This window comes from Geotrypetes seraphini, chromosome 14 (genome assembly GCF_902459505.1).
Source record: "Geotrypetes seraphini chromosome 14, aGeoSer1.1, whole genome shotgun sequence".
Taxonomy (NCBI): Eukaryota; Metazoa; Chordata; class Amphibia; order Gymnophiona; family Dermophiidae; genus Geotrypetes; species Geotrypetes seraphini.
The window spans coordinates 5,306,201-5,324,892 of NC_047097.1; the positions used below are offsets into that span (position 1 = coordinate 5,306,201).

At 42.8% G+C, this 18,692-nt stretch overlaps 1 protein-coding gene across 1 annotated transcript; it reads left to right on the forward strand.

Annotated features, from left to right (window-relative positions):
- The first annotated feature begins 923 nt into the window (after positions 1 to 923).
- Positions 924 to 17,011, forward strand: PCLAF (PCNA clamp associated factor). The gene is made up of 4 exons (XM_033919725.1): positions 924 to 1,103; positions 1,964 to 2,047; positions 7,625 to 7,790; positions 16,827 to 17,011. The coding sequence occupies exons 1-4, from the start codon at positions 1,058 to 1,060 to the stop codon at positions 16,882 to 16,884; spliced, it is 354 nt and encodes a 117-aa protein (XP_033775616.1). The 5' UTR covers positions 924 to 1,057; the 3' UTR covers positions 16,885 to 17,011.
- The last annotated feature ends 1,681 nt before the right edge of the window (positions 17,012 to 18,692 follow it).

The window sequence follows — 18,692 nt, forward strand, 5'->3', positions numbered from 1 at the left end:
TATTGCTCACAGATTTGACATGGTCGCTGACAAAAATAGTTGCAAATCTGGAAAATAAGAGATTTTTTAGAACTTGTTCACATGAGAAAAAATTTGCACGCACCTGGCCAATTCTTAGAGAGAGGGTCACTTTGCAATCCAAATAGCAGTACATACCAAAGAAGTGGCGCATGCAATCAATCTCATACGTGTTAATTGTGTGCATTCTTGAAAATCAAACCAGATGGGTGTAACCCATGGACTCTCCAGAAAATTAGATCCACCCCTGCCTGAAAAGATCTGCTAATTGTGTATTAAAATGTCTCTGTTAGGGTACAATGCACTTATTGATCTTGGATTTACTAAAAGGTTAATCTTGCCCTGAGGCATAGATTCCAACTTTTCAAAATGATTGTGGGGGTGCTAAACATAAAACAAATTACCTCAGCCTAGACACGTTAGGATCTTTATCAATTTTGGGGGATGCTCAGAGCCTATCGGCACCTATGCTCTGAGGTGTTATACTGGTGAATAATAACCCCCTCCCCCCCCCCCCGATACTGCTGCAAAAGAAAATTCAGTGTTTTCCACAACTGATAGCGGCTAAGTTTGTTCTCAGGTAACTTGCACCTCTTATTCCGGCGGAATTCTGCGAGTGCCAGATAGTGGTTAACATAAACAGGCGACACAGGAGGAGAAAGCAACCCGCTGTGCAACAGGTCACTTCCTCCTCTACTGATTGTGTCTGCATTGAATGCTGTGCAAAATTCCATACGTCCTGAGAGAGTGAGTCATTCTGCACAAATTCCGTACTTGCAGCATTCCGCCAGAACGCTTCACTACGTTGGAATTACGAGCGTGCGTGGTGTTTGATTGAAGGTGAACGCGGGCATTTCAAGGGCCTCCTATTTGCCGAGGGCGGGACCTGTTCGTCCGCCTTGGCCAATGGCAGCGAAGTTGAGCGCTGTGAGTGACGAGGCAGTAGAAGGCGGGAGCAGGCGCCTTTAAAACTTCGGCGGGAAACGCCGCATTTGGTCTTGCGGTTCTGTGTGAGTTAGGAGATAGGAGAGAGAAAAAGATGGTACGAACGAAAGCTGATGGTAATTCTGGAAGCTACAGGAAAGGTAAATATTTAAAAAAATTAAAGCTAAGCTGTATAGAAGAGTACAGAACTTTGGTAGAGGTATCCGCAATTGAACCTCGGATTACAAAATTAAAGCTGTTAACTGGTTTTCAGAAGCAAGTATGTTAAGTAGATAAGGGAGCTATTTACTTTATATGCATTAGTTTCAGTTAATTTTTGTGTGGAGGGTGGTACGAAACGCTTCTAAATGGCGTGGAACTCTTCTCTTTATGTTGTTTTTAATTTCTTTACTTCCCGCTTTATGTACAAAAATATTTTATTAACGTACAAATTCGCCAGGCTTCCTATTACTTATAATAGGGCTGCATCTTCATTTAGACTTCCATTTAAGTAGAAAATGTCTATAGAGGAGGGTCACGCAAGATTTGGCGGGAGTCCTGTAAATGTCGGGCGCCAACAGTAGCCTCTTTCCGATACTGTCTTTTCTTTGAAAGGGGGTGTAGCTATTTGTCCTGTTATTTTCTGCTGTTTTTAAGACTTGTGCACTGCAACACGGGATTCTAAGTGTGCACGTCGTCTATCCTTTTTTTCGGTGGGGAGAGGTAAATAAAAAAAATTATGTTACTGTTCCAAACGTGACGTTTTTGGCGCCAGAATGTCTGTATCCGGGTATATTGCCTGCTGTATTCTTTTGCTGCAGTAGAAAAGGAAGCAAGCATTATAAGCATGGTTAAAATCTTCTAAAAGATAAGCAATGGGCATGTTTAACTCCACTCTTTTTTTTTCTTTCTTATTCTATTATAACTGTTATGAGATCTCCTAGGAAAACATTTGGCTCTAGTGTTTAAGTAATGGGCATGTTGAATTCCCTTTTTTTTTTTTTTTCTTGGTCTATTATAGCTGTTGCTGCCAGAGCCCCTCGGAAAACATTTGGCTCTAGTGTTAATGTTTCTCATGCTGTGATTTCCCCTTCAGGGAAAAAAGGTAAGATGCCTGTATAACTTTAATATTCATAGTTCATAGTGATTAATTCTAGTCTTTCTGCAATAACATCCCCCCCCCCCACACACACACATACACACAAGCCAATAACTAGTAGCTTGTAAGAGATATAACAAATTTATAGTTGTAAACTATCATATGCTTTGTGGTTAGAGATGTACCAGTTGTATGTTACCTGACTGAGAAATTTTTTAATGGTGTTAGAGGAGCAACACACTCTACTGGATCATCTTTCTTCAGTTGATTTGAGGCCAGTATTGTCGGGGCAGGTCTAGATAGACCATGAGGAGTTTCTTCCTGTTGTCATTCACTGTTACATACTGTATTAATGTATAGGTAAGCTAGTATGTGTCAAGGGGGTTTGCCAAATGGAGTTATTCAATAGCTAGCAAGGAAGAAGTTTAAGTAAACTGCTGGAAGAAGTAAGGGGACCATAATCTGTCCTGTCTAGTGCTGCCTGATTCACAGATTTGATTCAATTCACTGATTCACTTTGGTGAATTGTTTTTTTTCCTTAGTATCAGATTTGCTGATTCAGTGAGTCTTGCGACTTCTCCGGGTCTTCTAAAGCAGCAGTAGTGGTGAACAGGCTGCTCTTGGCATGCCTGCTGGGGCCTTCCCTCTGCTGTGCCACTGATAATGCAGCAGAAGGAAGCCATATTAGGCAGGCCGTGAGCAGCATGTTTACTGCTGCTGCTTTAGGAGGCCCAAGGGGTGAGGTCTTACGGGAGGTGGGATGTTTGATCGGGAAGTGCTGCACAGAGGGATGAGAAGGAGGAATGGCATTCCCTTTTCCTGCAGAGAATCGTGCTGGCTGTGTTGCAGTATTGGCAGCAATTTCCACATACTGCCTGTTGCTGACCCAGAAGTGTCTCTACAGCAGCAGGGAGACTTCCGGGTTAGTGGCAGGCAGCATGTGAGTCACTGCTGATACCATGTCTGAAGAAGCAAACCTTGGAGTACAGGGGAGGAGAGGAAGAAAAGTTTGGTGGCACAGGGGGAGGGAAGGGGTGAAAAGAACTTCAGAAAGGAAAGCTGGTGGCACAGGGGGAGGAGAGGGAGACGTGCATGGCAAGAGGAAAGGATGAAATTGCACATAATGGAAGGAGGAAGAGAGAGGGTGCATGGAGGGGTATAGAGAGATTTGACATAGAGCATAAGGCAGGGAGAGAGGTGTTGGACAAGGGGGTATATGATAGGGATAGATAGATAGATGCACAGGAGGTGGAAGGGGAGAAGGGAGGTGTTGAATCTAGGAGTAGAATGGAGTGAGATGCCTGGAAATGGGAGTGAGGAAAGAGTGGGAGAGTGCAGCAGGAAGAGATAAGATGTCAGGCTATGAGGGTGGGGAGGAGATGCTGGGCTATAAGGGTGGAGGATGGAAAGTACTGAGAATGGTAAAACCCTGAGGGTGAGGAGAAGGGTGGCAAGGAAATGGACAAGAGGATAGATATAGCAGAGTAAAAATATGGTAATGGAAGTACATTGAAGATAAAAGGGAATGGAGTGCTGAGGAAGGAATGAGATGGGGCATGGGAGAGTGCTGAAGAAGGAATGAGATGGGGCATGGGAGAGAAGATAGAAATTTGATAGGTAACTGAAAAGTGGAAAAGAGGAGAAAGGTAAGAGGCAGAAAAGAGGTAAAAAGGAATGATCAGTATGTACGAGGCAGGTATGAGTCCAGGTATAATGAGGGAATAAACAGAGTAGAAAAGACAAATGGATAGTAGCCACTTGAAGGAGAATTAGCAGAGAGGAAAGCAGACGGAAAAAAAACTGGAACCAACATGATAGAAAAATAAAACATCCAGACAAAGGTAAAAGAAAACCATTTTATTTTAACAGTTTAAATGGAACATGGATAACAGTTAGCAAAAATATGATTTAAATCAGGGGTGTCCAACCTGTGGCCCAAGGGCCGCATGTGGCCCCATGAAGTATTTTGTGCAGCCCCGGTTGAGGGCGATGCAGTGTTTTCCTCTGTTACCCCTGGGTGTTTACCATCTTGCCGGCTCCCTCTGTCTTGCAGCAGTGTTTGCGCGTTTATGCGGCCACAAACATTTTTTTCTGGCCAATGCAGCCCAGGGAAGCCAAAAGGTTGGACACCCCTGATTTAAATGTTGACAAACTTGCAAAAATTTGCAGACTTTGCCAATTTTGTGTGCAGAATTTTGAATTTTTGTACAGAATTCTGCCAGGAGTATACAGATAGAAAGGGGTGAGAGAAATCTTGCATATGGTGGAGGGGAGGGAGACATGCATGGAGAAGAGAGATATAGGGTGGAGGGCAGGGAGGGAGAGATGCTGCTTGGAGGAGAATAGAGAGGTTTGACCCAGGGCACAAGGCAGGAAGAGCAAGAGAGATGGTAGACAGTGGGAAAGAAACAGGAATGTTAGATATGGCAGTGGAAGGGCAGGTACAGAGATGAAAGATGAATGGTGAGCACAGAGAAAGAAAATGTCAAATGGGCAGTAGACCCTAGTTGGCAAGTTAACAGAAGTCAAACAGAAACCAGAGCCTAGGACCAACATGATTTTGAATAATATGACCGGACAACAAAAAGTAGAAAAGAATAGTTTTTATTTTAAATTTTGTGATTACAATGTGTCGGATTTGAAATTTGTATCTTGCCAGAACTGGTGTTAGCAAGCATGAGCTAGGACTTAACGGAGTGAAGAAAAGTGATTTTTGTTTACACCACAGTACCAGTGTGGGGGTTGAAGAGGGGAGGGTGGGGGGTGAAGAGGCTACAAAAATAAACCTGCCAGGCTGTTTAAAAAAAATCATCTGGCAGGAAAAGTGAATCAAATTGAAAAATCAATAGGCCAAATTGAATCAATTTTTTTTCCCTGAATCAGTCTGCAGCACTGTTGGCAGAAGCTAGAAAGCAGTGCTGCTTTCCTGCTATTTCTTCCCCTGCAATCGGAATCATACAGAGCCCTATTTGTGAATCTTAAAATGTACTTAAATTTGGGTGTATGGAGCCCAATATGCTTGTGAGCTGGGGGCCCACAGGGTTAATCCTGCCCTCAATACTGTGGGTGTTCAGAATGCTGCTGTTGGAAATGAATGCACTTGTATTTTTGTGTTGAGACTTGTGAACAAAAGTTTGAGCACTTAAGGCTAGCTTAAGGGGGGAAAAATAAATGCAAGCTCAACAAATCCCAGGCTCCAGGTTCTACTTGGGTTTTCTTGCCCCCTCTATATGTATATATATTTGAGCTGCAAGGTTTATTTAATCTTTTGTTTTGAGTTTCACAAGACTTAAATCTCAAACTTTGGTACTTTGTGGCTCAGGGAGCCAAATTGTAGCAGGGAAATTAAAATGTTTCAAGGCAGGTTGCAAGGTGAGAACTAGAAATGGGGTCAGATTGGGTGAAGGCTAAGGTAGTGTCCCATAGCATGATGATATGTGAAACAAAGGGGCAACTATTTGATTCCCTTAGGAAGTGGTATGTCACAAAGCTGGCAATGCTTCTGGAAGGGAATTGCCTGTTTTTTTTGGCAGGGATGTGCTGTGGTATATTAAGGGACTAATTTTAAGGTTTCAGACAGTCTTATGTTGACTGGGGAAAGCTTTAATAAATCAGTTACTAAAGGAACTGCTTATGGTATAGGATTTTCTTCCTGGTCCCCAATCAAATGGATGATACCGGGTGTGTGGAATGGAGGGGAAATGAGAGGAGTTGGGAATGGCTCTTAAGATTCTGTGAAAACTTGAGGCCTAGTGTTGGTGTGAATACACTTGCAGGTCCCATTTTATGCTGTAGTGCAATGTTTTTCAACACGTGGTATGTGTACTCCTAGGGTACGAGAGTTGCTTGTGTGTGTGTGTGGGGTACTCAGTGCTAGCGCTGTATCAACTTCCTTCTGCTGTTGCATATACACAATGCCGGCACTGTATGTCTCTTCTGCCTTCCCTCCCTGGCTTCTCACTGTATTTTTAACTTCCCCACACAGCTTCCCTCTAGTGTTAGTTTAGCCGGCAATTCCTTCCATCAGACAGCCTTGGGCCTTTTCTAGGCCAGCCCACCTCTAATGAAAGAGGAAGTTGCATCATCGGAGGCGGACCAGCCTAGCAAAGGTCTCGAGGCTGCCTGATGGAACCGCAGCTAAACTAACGCTAGTGACAGCTATGTGGGTAAGTTAAAAGCACACAGTGAGCTGTTGCTAGGGAGAAGAGGTACTGCTGGAGACATTTGGAAGGGAGAAGGGGTACTGCTGGATATGGGGAGAAGTGCTGCTTGACTAGGGGGAGGGAAAGGAAAAGAGATGCTGCTAGATCTGGCAAAAGAGAGGGGAAGGGAAAGGTACACGCTGGCAGGGAGGGTGAGATAGTACATAGGGAGAGAGCATATTAGTTGTGAGTGGAGTTGGGGGGAGGGAAGAAATTGTTGCATGAGGGAGAAGCGGTGCATGGGGAGAGATGGACTGGGGGTGAGAGGGATTTCACACTGGAGGGAAGGAATGAGTGTGCAGAAGGCAGAAAGTGTTGGACTCAGAGGGAGAGATGGATGGGGAGGGAAGAAAGGAGGATAGGAGAAATGTCACTCAGGGGGAGAGGGCAGAGTAAAAGGTTGGACAGAAAGGAGGAGAAATGTTAGATGTGGCAGAGGGAGTAGGAGAGATGCACCCTGGATCTCGCTCTCCCCCACTTCATGAACATAAAAATAGCCTTACTGGGTCAGACCAATGGTCCAACATCAAGCCCAGTAGTCCGTTCTCACGGTGACCAATCCAGGTCACTAGTACCTGGCCAAAATCCAAGGAGTAGCAATATTCCATGTTACCAATCACAGCAAGTGAGTGAGAGAGAGGGAGACATGTTGCCAATAGGGGTGGAGGAGAAAGGAAGAAAGGTGGACTCGGGGAAGGACAAAGATGTTGGTTGGGGAAGGGAATGAGGTCCGGAGGAGAAGAAGCATGCAGGAGGCAGAAAAACATATTGGCTGTACAGTCAAAAGAAAGTGCAACCAGACTCATGAAATCACCAAACAAAAGTAGGAAAAATGATTTTATTTTCAATTTAGTGATTGAAATGTTTTGAGAATATCTGCTGTCTATTTTGCACTATTTGTCTATTTTTCTATAGTTGTTACTGAGGTAACATTATATATATTAGTTATCTGCCTTGACCTCTTTGGAATAAAAAATACAAATGATTTAAGATTTTCTCTGCATACAGTGTGCTGTGTGTGTTTATAAATTATGTGGTTACCATTATGTATTAAGATTATATTGAGTATGAAAAAATGGATGGAAGAAATTGCATTACAGCTAGTACTATTATGGGGGTGAGGTCTGGGGTGGAGCTTGGTTGGGTCTGGGGCAGAGCTTGGGTGGGGGTACTCAGTTGATATTTGTTAGACTTAGGGGGTACTTGGCTTAAAGTTGAGAAACACTGCTATTGTGTACCTTAACCCTCAGTGGTTGGTGACTGGACCCAGCTTCTATTCAGAAATGCTAGACATTAATTTAAAGGGTTTGGGGGTTTTAGTTACAGAAGAATAACTTAAAGCTTCTATGTAATACTTAGAATAACTTGTTTTAAATTTTAGCTGAAAACAAATATGCAGGAGGGAATCCAGTTTGTGTGAGACCTACACCCACATGGCAGAAAAAAATTGGTGAATTTTTTGCATTACCAAGTCAGCCTGAGAAGGAGAACTGTGTGCCTTTGGATGATGAGGCAGGAAGCAGTGGTCTGGCTAAAGTTCAGAAGAAGTAAGTTAAAAAGCAATAAACCTTGCATTTATGAAACTTCTTGCCAACTCAAAACTTAAGGTATCCAATCTAGAGTTGAAAAATAGCACCATGTACTAGTCAGAGTTGGATTTTACTTGTCCAGCACCTTTGAATGATGTTTGGGGGAATGTTGCTGAATTACAAATGACTTGGCCTCACAGTATTGAGTTCATCGATGCTTACAATGTTTTGCCAAGTGACTGTACTGGAAGCAACTTGACACAATGGGATATTTATTGCTAAATTTTGGTTCATTTATTTTTGTTTGCCAATACATAGGGGGATTTAATATTGAAACTAAATATTGATCGAGAAATTCTCATACAGGAATTAGTCCATAGGAAAATAGAAAAGTAAAAATTGGAAAGAAAACATGCCATATAGTCTACCAACCACATACTGATTTTAACACGTTAAATTTAGCTTTATACTAACAAATCAAATTATTTCTAATAAATGCACATTCCTATTAAGGCTGCAATATTACCATCTCAAAGGAGTATTGTTTATCTATCCTGAACAAATTGTAATTAACTATTGATATAATCAACTTCAGGGCCTTCTGCAGTGGTGAAGGGATGCCTTGAAGCAGACAGTGCATAATGTAATGGTTTTAGCAACCGTTAGCATGTTAAGCTGATAGTAAATGACCTGATTATAGCGAGTACATTCATACAAAAGCAAATATTACAACATGGAGAGATTTTGATTTGTGTGAATTTTCTGCATTCAGCCATCCAAGTCTCTGAAATTCTAAAGTTACATTCTTTTTCTAATTTGCTTTTTTACTTTAAAAGCAGTAGTATAGTGCCTCTTCAGAAGTATTAGAGTAAATATGTACACTACTTTAACTTGAAAGTGCTATAAAAGTGTAAAATGTTTGAATTATACAAAACCTTTTCATAAAATTGTGAAAAGAGCCACCTAGAACCGACAGTCTGGAATACCTGGGAGTCTGGTTCAAGATGGGAAAAAAATTCCTTCCAGAAGCCCACAGGGAAAAAGCTTTTGTATTGGATATAGGAGTTTTGGGGAGAGCCTAGCAGTATTTTCAGATTCTGGGGTCAATGGGGGGGAGTGGCGTAATGGTTAAAGCTACAGCCTCGGTACCCAGAAGTTGTGGGTTTAAATCCACACTGCTCCTTGTGACCCTGGGCAAATAACTTAATCCCCCATTTCCCCAGGTACATTAGATAGCTTTTGAACCTGCCAGGACAGACAGGGAAAATGCTTTGAGTACCTGAATAAATTCAAGTAAACTGTTCTGAGGTCCTCTGGGAGAATGGTATAGAAATAAATGGTTGCAACCATGGATGTAGTCCCTGGGCAAGGGTGCATTTGCATCTTCTCCAAGAGGTATCCATTGCACCAGCAGCTTCCTTGGACAGCATAAGCCTATCGCAGTCTGGTCTGGTGGTTGAATCCTCTCACCAGAGGGTTCCCCTTTGCATATTTTCATCTAGGGGATGCTGGTCTCCTTCCCAGAGGAAGTGGTTAATCAACCACTTGGAACGTCGAGCCATCTACCTGGCACTCCAGGAGTTTGGGAGCACCTTACAGAACAAAACAGTTTGAGTTTCTCGGACAATACATCGGAGGTGGCCAATGTCAATTTGCCAAGGGGACATCGAGTGCCCCTCTTATGCTTGGAAGCAAAAATGCTGTTTTGCTGGGCAGAGGCTCATCTGGCATACTTGGTAGCGCATGTGCAAGTGGTCCAGGAAGTCTTCACCTGCATAGTGAATCAACCTGATGGCAGCTACTAACAAGAAGGCAAATTGATTCTTCAGTCAGATGCGAACCAGGAAGCAAAGGTCTGGATTCCCTGGTTCCTCCCTGGCCAAAGGTAGGTCTACTATATAAGAACATAAGAACATAAGAAGTTGCCTCCGCTGAGGCAGACCATAGGTCCATCCTGCCCAGCGGTCCGCTCCCGCGGCGGCCCATCAGGCCCATTGCCTGAGTAGTGGTCTATACCTATCTATACCCTTCAATCCCTTTTTCTTCTAGGAATCTATCCAAACTTTCTTTGAAACCATTTAATGTTTTCTTGTCTACAACAGCCTCTGGAAGCACGTTCCATGTATCCACCACCCTCTGAGTGAAAAAGAACTTCCTAGCGTTTGTTCTAAACCTGTCCCCTTTCAATTTCTCCGAGTGCCCCCTTGTACTTGTGGTGGTCCTTAATTTGAAAAATCTGTCCCTGTCTACTTTTTCTATGCCCTTCAGGATCTTGAAGGTTTCTATCATGTCTCCTCTAAGTCTCCGCTTTTCCAGTGAGAAAAGTCCCAACTGCTTCAACCTGTCGGTATATGGGAGATTTTCCATTCCCTTTATCAGTTTAGTTGCTCTTCTCTGTACTCCCTCAAGTACTGCCATGTCCTTCTTGAGGTACGGCGACCAGTACTGGACACAGTACTCCAGATGCGGCCGCACCATTGCACGATACAGCGGCATGATGACTTCCTTCGTCCTGGTCGTAATACCCTTCTTAATGATACCCAACATTCTGTTAGCTTTCTTTGAGGCTGTAGCGCACTGCGCTGATGCCTTCAGTGTTGCGTCTACCATCACTCCCAGGTCTCTCTCCAGGTTACTGACCCCTAGCGGTGTTCCCCCCATTCTGTATGTGAACATCGGGTTCTTTTTCCCCACGTGCATGACCTTGCATTTCCCTATGTTGAAGCTCATTTGCCATTTTTCGGCCCACTTTTCCAGCTGCGTTAGATCCTTTTGGAGATTTTCGCAGTCTCCCCTGGTTTGAGCCCTGCTGTATAGTTTGGTGTCATCTGCAAATTTAATAACCTCACACTTGGTTCCCGCCTTCCCTCTGTGCAGGATCAATGACAACACCAGGAAAGGGTGATTCTAGAGGTGCCAGACTGTCCAAGATACCTATGGTATACAGACTGTCTGCAAAAGGATCACAAGTCTCGAACTTTCCTGTCATCCCCTGCTACTCACGTAGAATGTACTTATAAACCTGTGCAATGAACTTTGGTTTTAGTAGCACAAATGCTGGTATCTTACATAAGAGTGCCATGACTTGGAGTAAGTCTCTGATCCTTGAAATGATTGCTTCTGACCTGCTGAAAAAAAAAGTACCAAAAGTGGGGTATGACTGACACACATATTGCAAGATAAAGGGCTATGGAGTATCATTAAAAAATGAAACTTATCAATAACATCAGAAATAACATACCACTGTAGCGTTTAGGCTGTAAAGCATGAAGACTGAAACGTGCATAGAATCATTCCCACCGTATAGTACACAACTTACTAAAATTGAGGGACTTTTTTTTTTTTATTCAAACCATTTTTATTGTAAATGAAATGTGGCAAAAACAAATACATACACAGTCCAATTCAATAAATAGTGTAAGAACTCAATACCCTAAATAAAGGCCAACAGTAGAAAGAAAGAAAAACAGCTAGCTCACTCTCAGAAACAATACAAATACACGACACACATGCCACTCAAAATTTTATAACCTTTATCTCATTTGTATCTTCTTGCTCAGTGGGTCATATTTTGCTCCTGGCTCTTCTTCAGCAAGTCCATGACAAAGCTGCATATTCCTAGGTGTGGCATCAGATAAGTTTATACTGTAGAATCAACCTCCCTCTGTATTCGCGGTTAAGATTATTCAGTTTTTAGCTTGCTGGCTCCCCCCCCCCCCCCCCCCCGAGTTACATCAGCTTGCATAGAGAAGTTGCTGATTCCCAGCACTTTGTTCACCTTGTTTTGTCTCTCCTTCAGAAACAGGCCAGGTCTCCATGTTTGCGGTTTCACCACATTCACGATGGTTTTTAATAGAAAACAGCAAATAACAGTTATTTGTGGTTTTTCAGTATTTGCAGTTCTGTTAATCCCCTATCACAGCGAATACGGAGGGAAAAGTGTAGTTAAGAGTTTCTATCTGGTCTACTTTTTGGTTATGTACCACTCTGGCTTTCCAGATTTCCTCTATTAAAAAAAGACACCTGGTCCTGCTCCCAACCCTGTCCCCACACTAACATCCCTGGGATTGGGACGTCTGGACAGTATCTACACATGCATGGATGTTGTCAACACAATGTCATATGCATGCACATGTCATTACTTCATTGGCACATGTGTAAGACATTACTTCCACGCATGTGCAGATGTCCTCCAGACACAGCCCTGAGGTCAGGAACTTCCAAAACCTGAACAAACTGGGTTTTGGAAATCTTACTGGGCACCCAGACAGTCCTCTAAAAAGAGGACATGTCTGGGTTTTCCCAGACATCTGGTAACCCTAACAACTCTAGAAGGCTTTAAGGTAGCTCTGAATCATTTCATGATTTTTATTGTCTTTTTACTTTATGCTCTAATTAGCTTTAATTGCACATGATGTACCTTCCTTGACATAGCATAAGTATATAACAGATGACGTTTTACAACTATTTCTTCAAAAAATTTAACTTATCCAGGATATTTTTCTGTGAACTAGCTTCTAAAATGCAAAAAAATGGTAAAATTACTTTTAAAATATATACCATCTATTGATACTGAAAACAAGCTTTAAATAGTGTGAAACTAATTTCTGCTTGGACATCCAAGCTTCCCAATTTTAATATTTTAAAATTAGAATCTTAAACCTAAACTCTGATTGGCTTTGTTGTATGGTAATTGGAGAACTGGGACTCCCAAATATGAAACTCTATAACATTGGCATGCCTCCTTATCAATTTGCATGATTGGACCCTAAGGAATATACACTTTGGGATTTGGAAAGGGAGCCGTTTCAACCCTATCCATACTTTTTGCTGTATTCCCCATACCTTTGACATTCCAACAGCATGTCTTCCTGACTGCAGCACGGGGGTGGGGAGGGGGGGGCTTTGAAAGGTCTTACCATTGTTGCGGTGTAATTTATTTAACACTGACCCAATGCCTGTTATAGGTAATTCACACTCCTCCTCCCCACTCTCTACCGGGATTTCAGCAGGAGACCTTTGCGAGATAGGCCTGACTGAGGAGGGCACATTACAATCTTTTGATACCTTGCAACAGCATCAGTGTGAATGAGTGACTGGTATGCCTATATTCAATTAACCCACTATATACATACTATGCTTAAAGACAATTGCACCTTGAGAGCCTATGCAGCTTTATGATTTTATACTTCCTAAGCAAATTAGACTGTCACTTTCCAGCTTGCATAAGACATCTCTCAACTGATGCCTTATAAACCCTGTGCCTCCATTTTGAATGCGTAGACATCTGAATTAAATCTCAATATCAGAAAAGAATGATTTTTTTTTCTATATTGCATAACCTCCCGTTAGTGGTCCATAATGCTAGCTATAGGGGGAAGTCACTACCATATTTTTTTAAATTTGAAAATGTTTTTATTAAATGCCATAAAAAACAAGCAGAAACAGCAATATAATAACTACAGAACAGTTGCACAGGGATTCTTCAATAGGCCCATCACACAAATAGGAAAAAACAAAACAATATATTCCACTCAAGAATTTTCCCTCACAGCTTAATGAGTCTTAGAAAATGACCAAAAGCAAAAATGAGGAGAAAAACAAACAAAGGGTACCATTCAATGAAATACCCAAAATTCAAATTGTCACCAAATGTGGTCAAACTGATGCAGTATAGCATGCTTAAGGGCTGTAATTTTATACATAGTATACAAATGATGCAACTAATTAATTATCCACCACCAAATGCCAATAAGGCTATTCTGATTGTTTCCAACAGGCAGCCAACACAAGTTGGGCAGCCATAAAAACAATCCTCCAGATTGAAGTCTGCTTTGTTGGAGGTCTTATTTGGGAAGCTCACTATTAGAGGTACTATACCAAAAGGCTACAATTTATTAAAGCCTCTATTGTGGGAAAGAAATGTATCATGCAACAGTGAGTGCAAATTTCTCCTGTTTTGGCAATGGAGAAACTTAATTCATTAGTTACTGATATGGGAAGCTAGAGATGCATGCTTTACTTATAAAAGGAAAAAGATTTTGGTAAGTTTGGGAACTTTACCTTGCAGCCCTTCTCACTAGGGCTCGTAGTAGAGAATGACACAGGGGAAAAAATCTGTCCCTGTCACCGCCCCGTCCCCGGCCCACCATCCTCTGCCTTAGTACTCTATTATTTAGCTTATTCCATTCTTATAAATCAAAAGTTCCTGCTGCTGAACTAGAGAAAGATGTTCAGCTGGCAGGGCTTTGTTTATAAATTTTTATCAACACAACTAATATACTACTTTATCCTAAAGCAAAAAATAAATAAATAAATAATTTTTTTTCTACCTTTGTCTGGTTTCTGCTTTCCACATCCTCATTCAATTCCTTCCATCCATTGTGTGTCTTCTCTCTGCATCTTCCATTTGCTGTTACTGTACCTCTCCTTCACCCTCCCCCAATTGGTCTAGCACACATCTTCTTCCCTCCGCTCCCCCATAGTCTGGCATCTGTCTTCTTCCCTTCCAGCATCTTCTCCCCACTGTCTTCCACATTTCCCTTCAAGGTCTGTTCCTCTCTACCCTCTTTCAATGTCTGTTCTAGTCCTTTCCTCCACAACCCTTCCCTCCCTCCTTTACCATCTGTTCCTTGCTATCACCCTTCAGCTCTTCTCGCGTGGCCTATCTATCTACCTAAATTACAATGTAATTTGTGCAAGCCGCTGGAGCCTGCAAGCTCGGTCCCTGTCCCATCCCCACAAACTATCTCACTTCTGTGTTTCTATTTTCCCCATTTCTAATATCTCCCCTATGTATCTGGCATTGCCCCCCCCAGTGTCCATATACCATCCCCATGGCATGTTGCCTTTATGTCTCTGTCCCTATGCCCCATTCACATAATTTCTCCTCTTTCTGTTACCTTCCTCTGTCCAGATTTTCCTATCTTCCTCTTCCATACCAGTGTGTCTCTTCTTTTCAACCCCATCTAGCTCCTTTCCCTCTTTCTTCCCCCACCCCTGCTTCCAGCATCTAGCTCACCTGCCTGTCTTCCCCTTTCTTTCCTGCTGTGGATTTCTTTCTTTCCCTCTTCATCCCCTTGGCCCAAGTTGCAGTGATGGGGAAGAGGAAAGCCAAGAATCTATCTATTGCAGGTTCCCTGAAGTAGTGTTCAAGGACCAAGAGCCAGCTGATCATCCCACTTAGCATAGTCTGCTCCTAAATACCATAGAGGAAGAGCAGAGTACCCCCTGTTAGTGCAATCAGTACTTTTCTGGAAATTTATCACCCCTGTTCTAGGCAGTGTCAATTGTAGACCTTAAGGATAAATAGCATTATGGGGTACAATGCTTGAGCATCCTATGATCAGCAACTGATAAGCCAGGTCAGATTGCCTGAAGTACTTTTTTCCTTTCACTCCCTCCTTCCTAATTTGAGCCGGGAACACACGCGATTGCGCGGTCCAGCAGCCCCCATCCTCCCTCCACCTCACCTTATATTCCGAGTTTGCCGGCTTTCTTTTTCCCGAGCTGCATGCATTCAAAAAGACGCGCATGTGCGGCTGCACAAGTCGATCAAACGTCTCCTCTCCTGCAACTTCCTGTTGCGTCAGAGGAGAAGATTGATTGGCTCACGCAGCTGCGCGTGCACGGCTTTTTGAACGCGTGCGGCTCGAGAAAAAGGAAGCTGGCAAACTCGGAATATAAGGTGAGGTGGAGGGAGGGAGCTGGTTAAACACTACCGGCAAGCAGTGGCTGCGGGGACTGCGCAATCCTTGATGCCTCACTGCGGAGACAGGACTATTCACCGCTCCACAGGGTGGTGAATGGCCTTGTCCCCACAGTGACTGCTATTTTTCTTTCCCCGTTCCAGCGGGTTACCCACGGCTAAACGCAGCTAGCTGCAGGTAACCGCCACCATGTCATTCTCTAGCTCGTAGCTTCATAATCAAAATTTGTAGACCATGGAAACCTGCTTTCTGTCATCCAAATTGTATTTCCTTTATACCCGATTGAGGGTGGGAGGGAGTTTTATTTTGTTTTTGAAAAGTTCTTTATGCAAGAGAAACAGGGATTCTTTTGTATTTTGGAAAGGTAATATAGAGAAAACAAAAGGTAATACCTTTTTTATTGGACTAACTCGATGCATTTTATGATGAGCTTTTGAAAGTAACCCTTAGATTAGAAATAAGCAAAAGTTGGACAAATCAGTATATACCGTATAAAGAAAACATGAATGCATTTCAAGGATAGGAAGGGGTAGGTGGGCAGGAGACAGAGGTGGCAGAGCAGTTTTCAATGTCTTTGTAGTGGGGGAAAAAAAGCCCAGATCTCTAAGGCATGTCTGGTAGGTATCAAACTACTTTATTTTGATTTCAAAGGTTTTACATTCTTGGATTGTCTTAATTCCCTTTTAGTATTCTTACATTAATCACTTGGTGCAGTGGTCAGTTTTTCCAAAGTGTTGTCCAACAGAAGTGACATTCTGGTTGGTATTTCAATTTGTAATATCTAAGTTGATTCTGGTCTTTAGCATTTGGCTTGTTTCACCAATGTAACATGCTTCTTTGCACTTTTTATACTGAATGATGTATACCACATTAGAATCTGAACATTTGAAGGATCCTTTTATGCAGAATGTTTTCCCATGAGTGACCGTGGGATCATTTGAGATGTGCTCATGCAGTTTGCCACACTGCAAACTGCATGAGCACAATGGTTAGGTTGGGTATTGGAGGGTGGGGTTTGGCGTTTTGTCCCTGGATGACAACTTTTTTTTTGTTTGTTTTTGCTGACTTTGTATTAGTTATTTGGTAATCAATAAACTTGTGTTTCCTTATCGTGGTGGGGTGGATATGGGAGGATGATTCTAAGGGGGAAATGGTAGTTTTATGTTGAATTGAACAGACTGTTTAACCTGTTTTGTTACTGTTAACATTCAATAAAAATAGTTCAAAAGAAAAAGCTATGTGGGGGTCAAAAGGCTAGGGAAAAGTTTATTGCTAAAAGCAAAGCATAGCTTCTAGTATCTCTACTGAGGCCAATTCTAAACCATGATAATTCTGTCCCCAACAGGTGTCATCCTTTACCACCTGATCCTGCAGAAGATGATGCTGGCTTGGAGGAGGACTGAAAACTCACTTATTACTTATCCATATAACTTCAGTGCTTGAATCAGCTGTTTGCATTGTACATTTTGTATATATTTTCAGGTGCTTGTCTTGTACAGAACATTTAAATAAACCTATTTAGCCTTTTTACTAATGTATTTATATGCCTTACCAATTAAAAAACTTATTCACGTTGGAGGCAATTTACTAAGAGATGTACCAAATATTTTACTATTTGGCAGAATACAGATAGAAACATAGAAACATAGAAAAAAGCGGCAGAAAAGGGCTATAGCCCACCAAGTCTGCTCATTCCAAGTATCCCTCCCCCCTGAGTTTACTCCCTTAACGATCCCACATGAGTATCCCATTTTCTCTTAAACTCCGTCACGCTGCTAGCCTCTATCACCTGGAGTGGGAGTCTGTTCCAATGATCCACCACTCTTTCGGTGAAGAAGTACTTCCTGGAGTCTCCATGAAACTTCCCTCCCCTGACTTTCAGTGGATGCCCTCTGGTGGTCGAGGGTCCCATGAGCCAGAAGATATCCTCTTCTGTCTCAATGCGTCCCGTGATGTACTTATACGTTTCAATCATATCTCCCCGTTCTCTTCTTTCCTCAAGTGAGTACAGCCGCAATTTCTTTAGTCTTTCTTCATACGTGAGATCCCTGAGCCCCAAGACCATCCTGGTTACCGACTGCACCGACTCGATCCTCAGCACATCCTTTCGGTAATGTGGTCTCCAAAACTGGACACAGTACTCCAAGTGAGGCCTCACCATGGCTCTGTACAACGGCATCATAACTTCAGGTCTCCTGCTGACAAAACCTCTGCGGATACATCCCATCATTTGTCTTGCCCTGGAGGTAGCCTTCTCCACTTGATTGGCAACCTTCATGTCCTCACTAATAATCACTCCTAGATCGTGTTCCGCCGTGGTCCTAATCAAGGTCTCACCATTTAGAACATAAGTTCTGCACGGGTTTCTCTTTCCCAGGTGCATTATCTTGCATTTTTTAGCATTGAATCCCAGCTGCCAAGTAGTCGACCATTGTTCCAGAAGCAGTAGGTCGTGTGTCATATCATCATCAGGTAACAAGCTTCTGCCTACTATGTTGCAAAGTTTGGTGTCGTCGGCGAACAGCGATACCCTTCCTCTAAGTCCCCGCGTCATATCTCTTATGAATAAGTTGAATAGAATCGGGCCCAGGACCGAGCCCTGCGGCACTCCACTGATCACTTCTGATGCTTCGGATGGGGTACCGTTCACCACCACTTTCTGAAGTCTACCGCTCAGCCAATCCCCAACCCATGTAGTTAGAGTGTCTCCTAATCCTATCGATTTCAGCTTGTTCAGTAATCTTCGATGAGGGACGCTATCAAATGCTTTACTGAAGTCCAAGTATACCACGTCCAGTGACTCTCCAGCGTCCAGTTGTCTAGTAACCCAGTCAAAAAAGCTAATCAGATTAGTTTGGCAGGATCTTCCCTGGGTGAACCCGTGTTGGTGTGGATCACGCAGTTTTTTTTCGTCTAGGATTGTGTCAATATTCTGTTTGATCAGTGTTTCCATGAGTTTACACACTATAGACGTGAGACTCACTGGTCTGTAGTTTGCTGTCTCTGTCCTGCAGCCCTTCTTGTGGAGTGGGATTACATTAGCGGTTTTCCAGTCCAAGGGGACCCTTCCTGCGCTTAGGGAAAGATTGAAAAGAACAGATAATGGTTCAGCCAGGCCTTCCCTTAACTCCCTGAGCATTCTGGGATGTAGGTTATCCGGTCCCATGGCTTTGTTTACTTTGAGTCTTGATATTTCTTCGTAGACGCTACT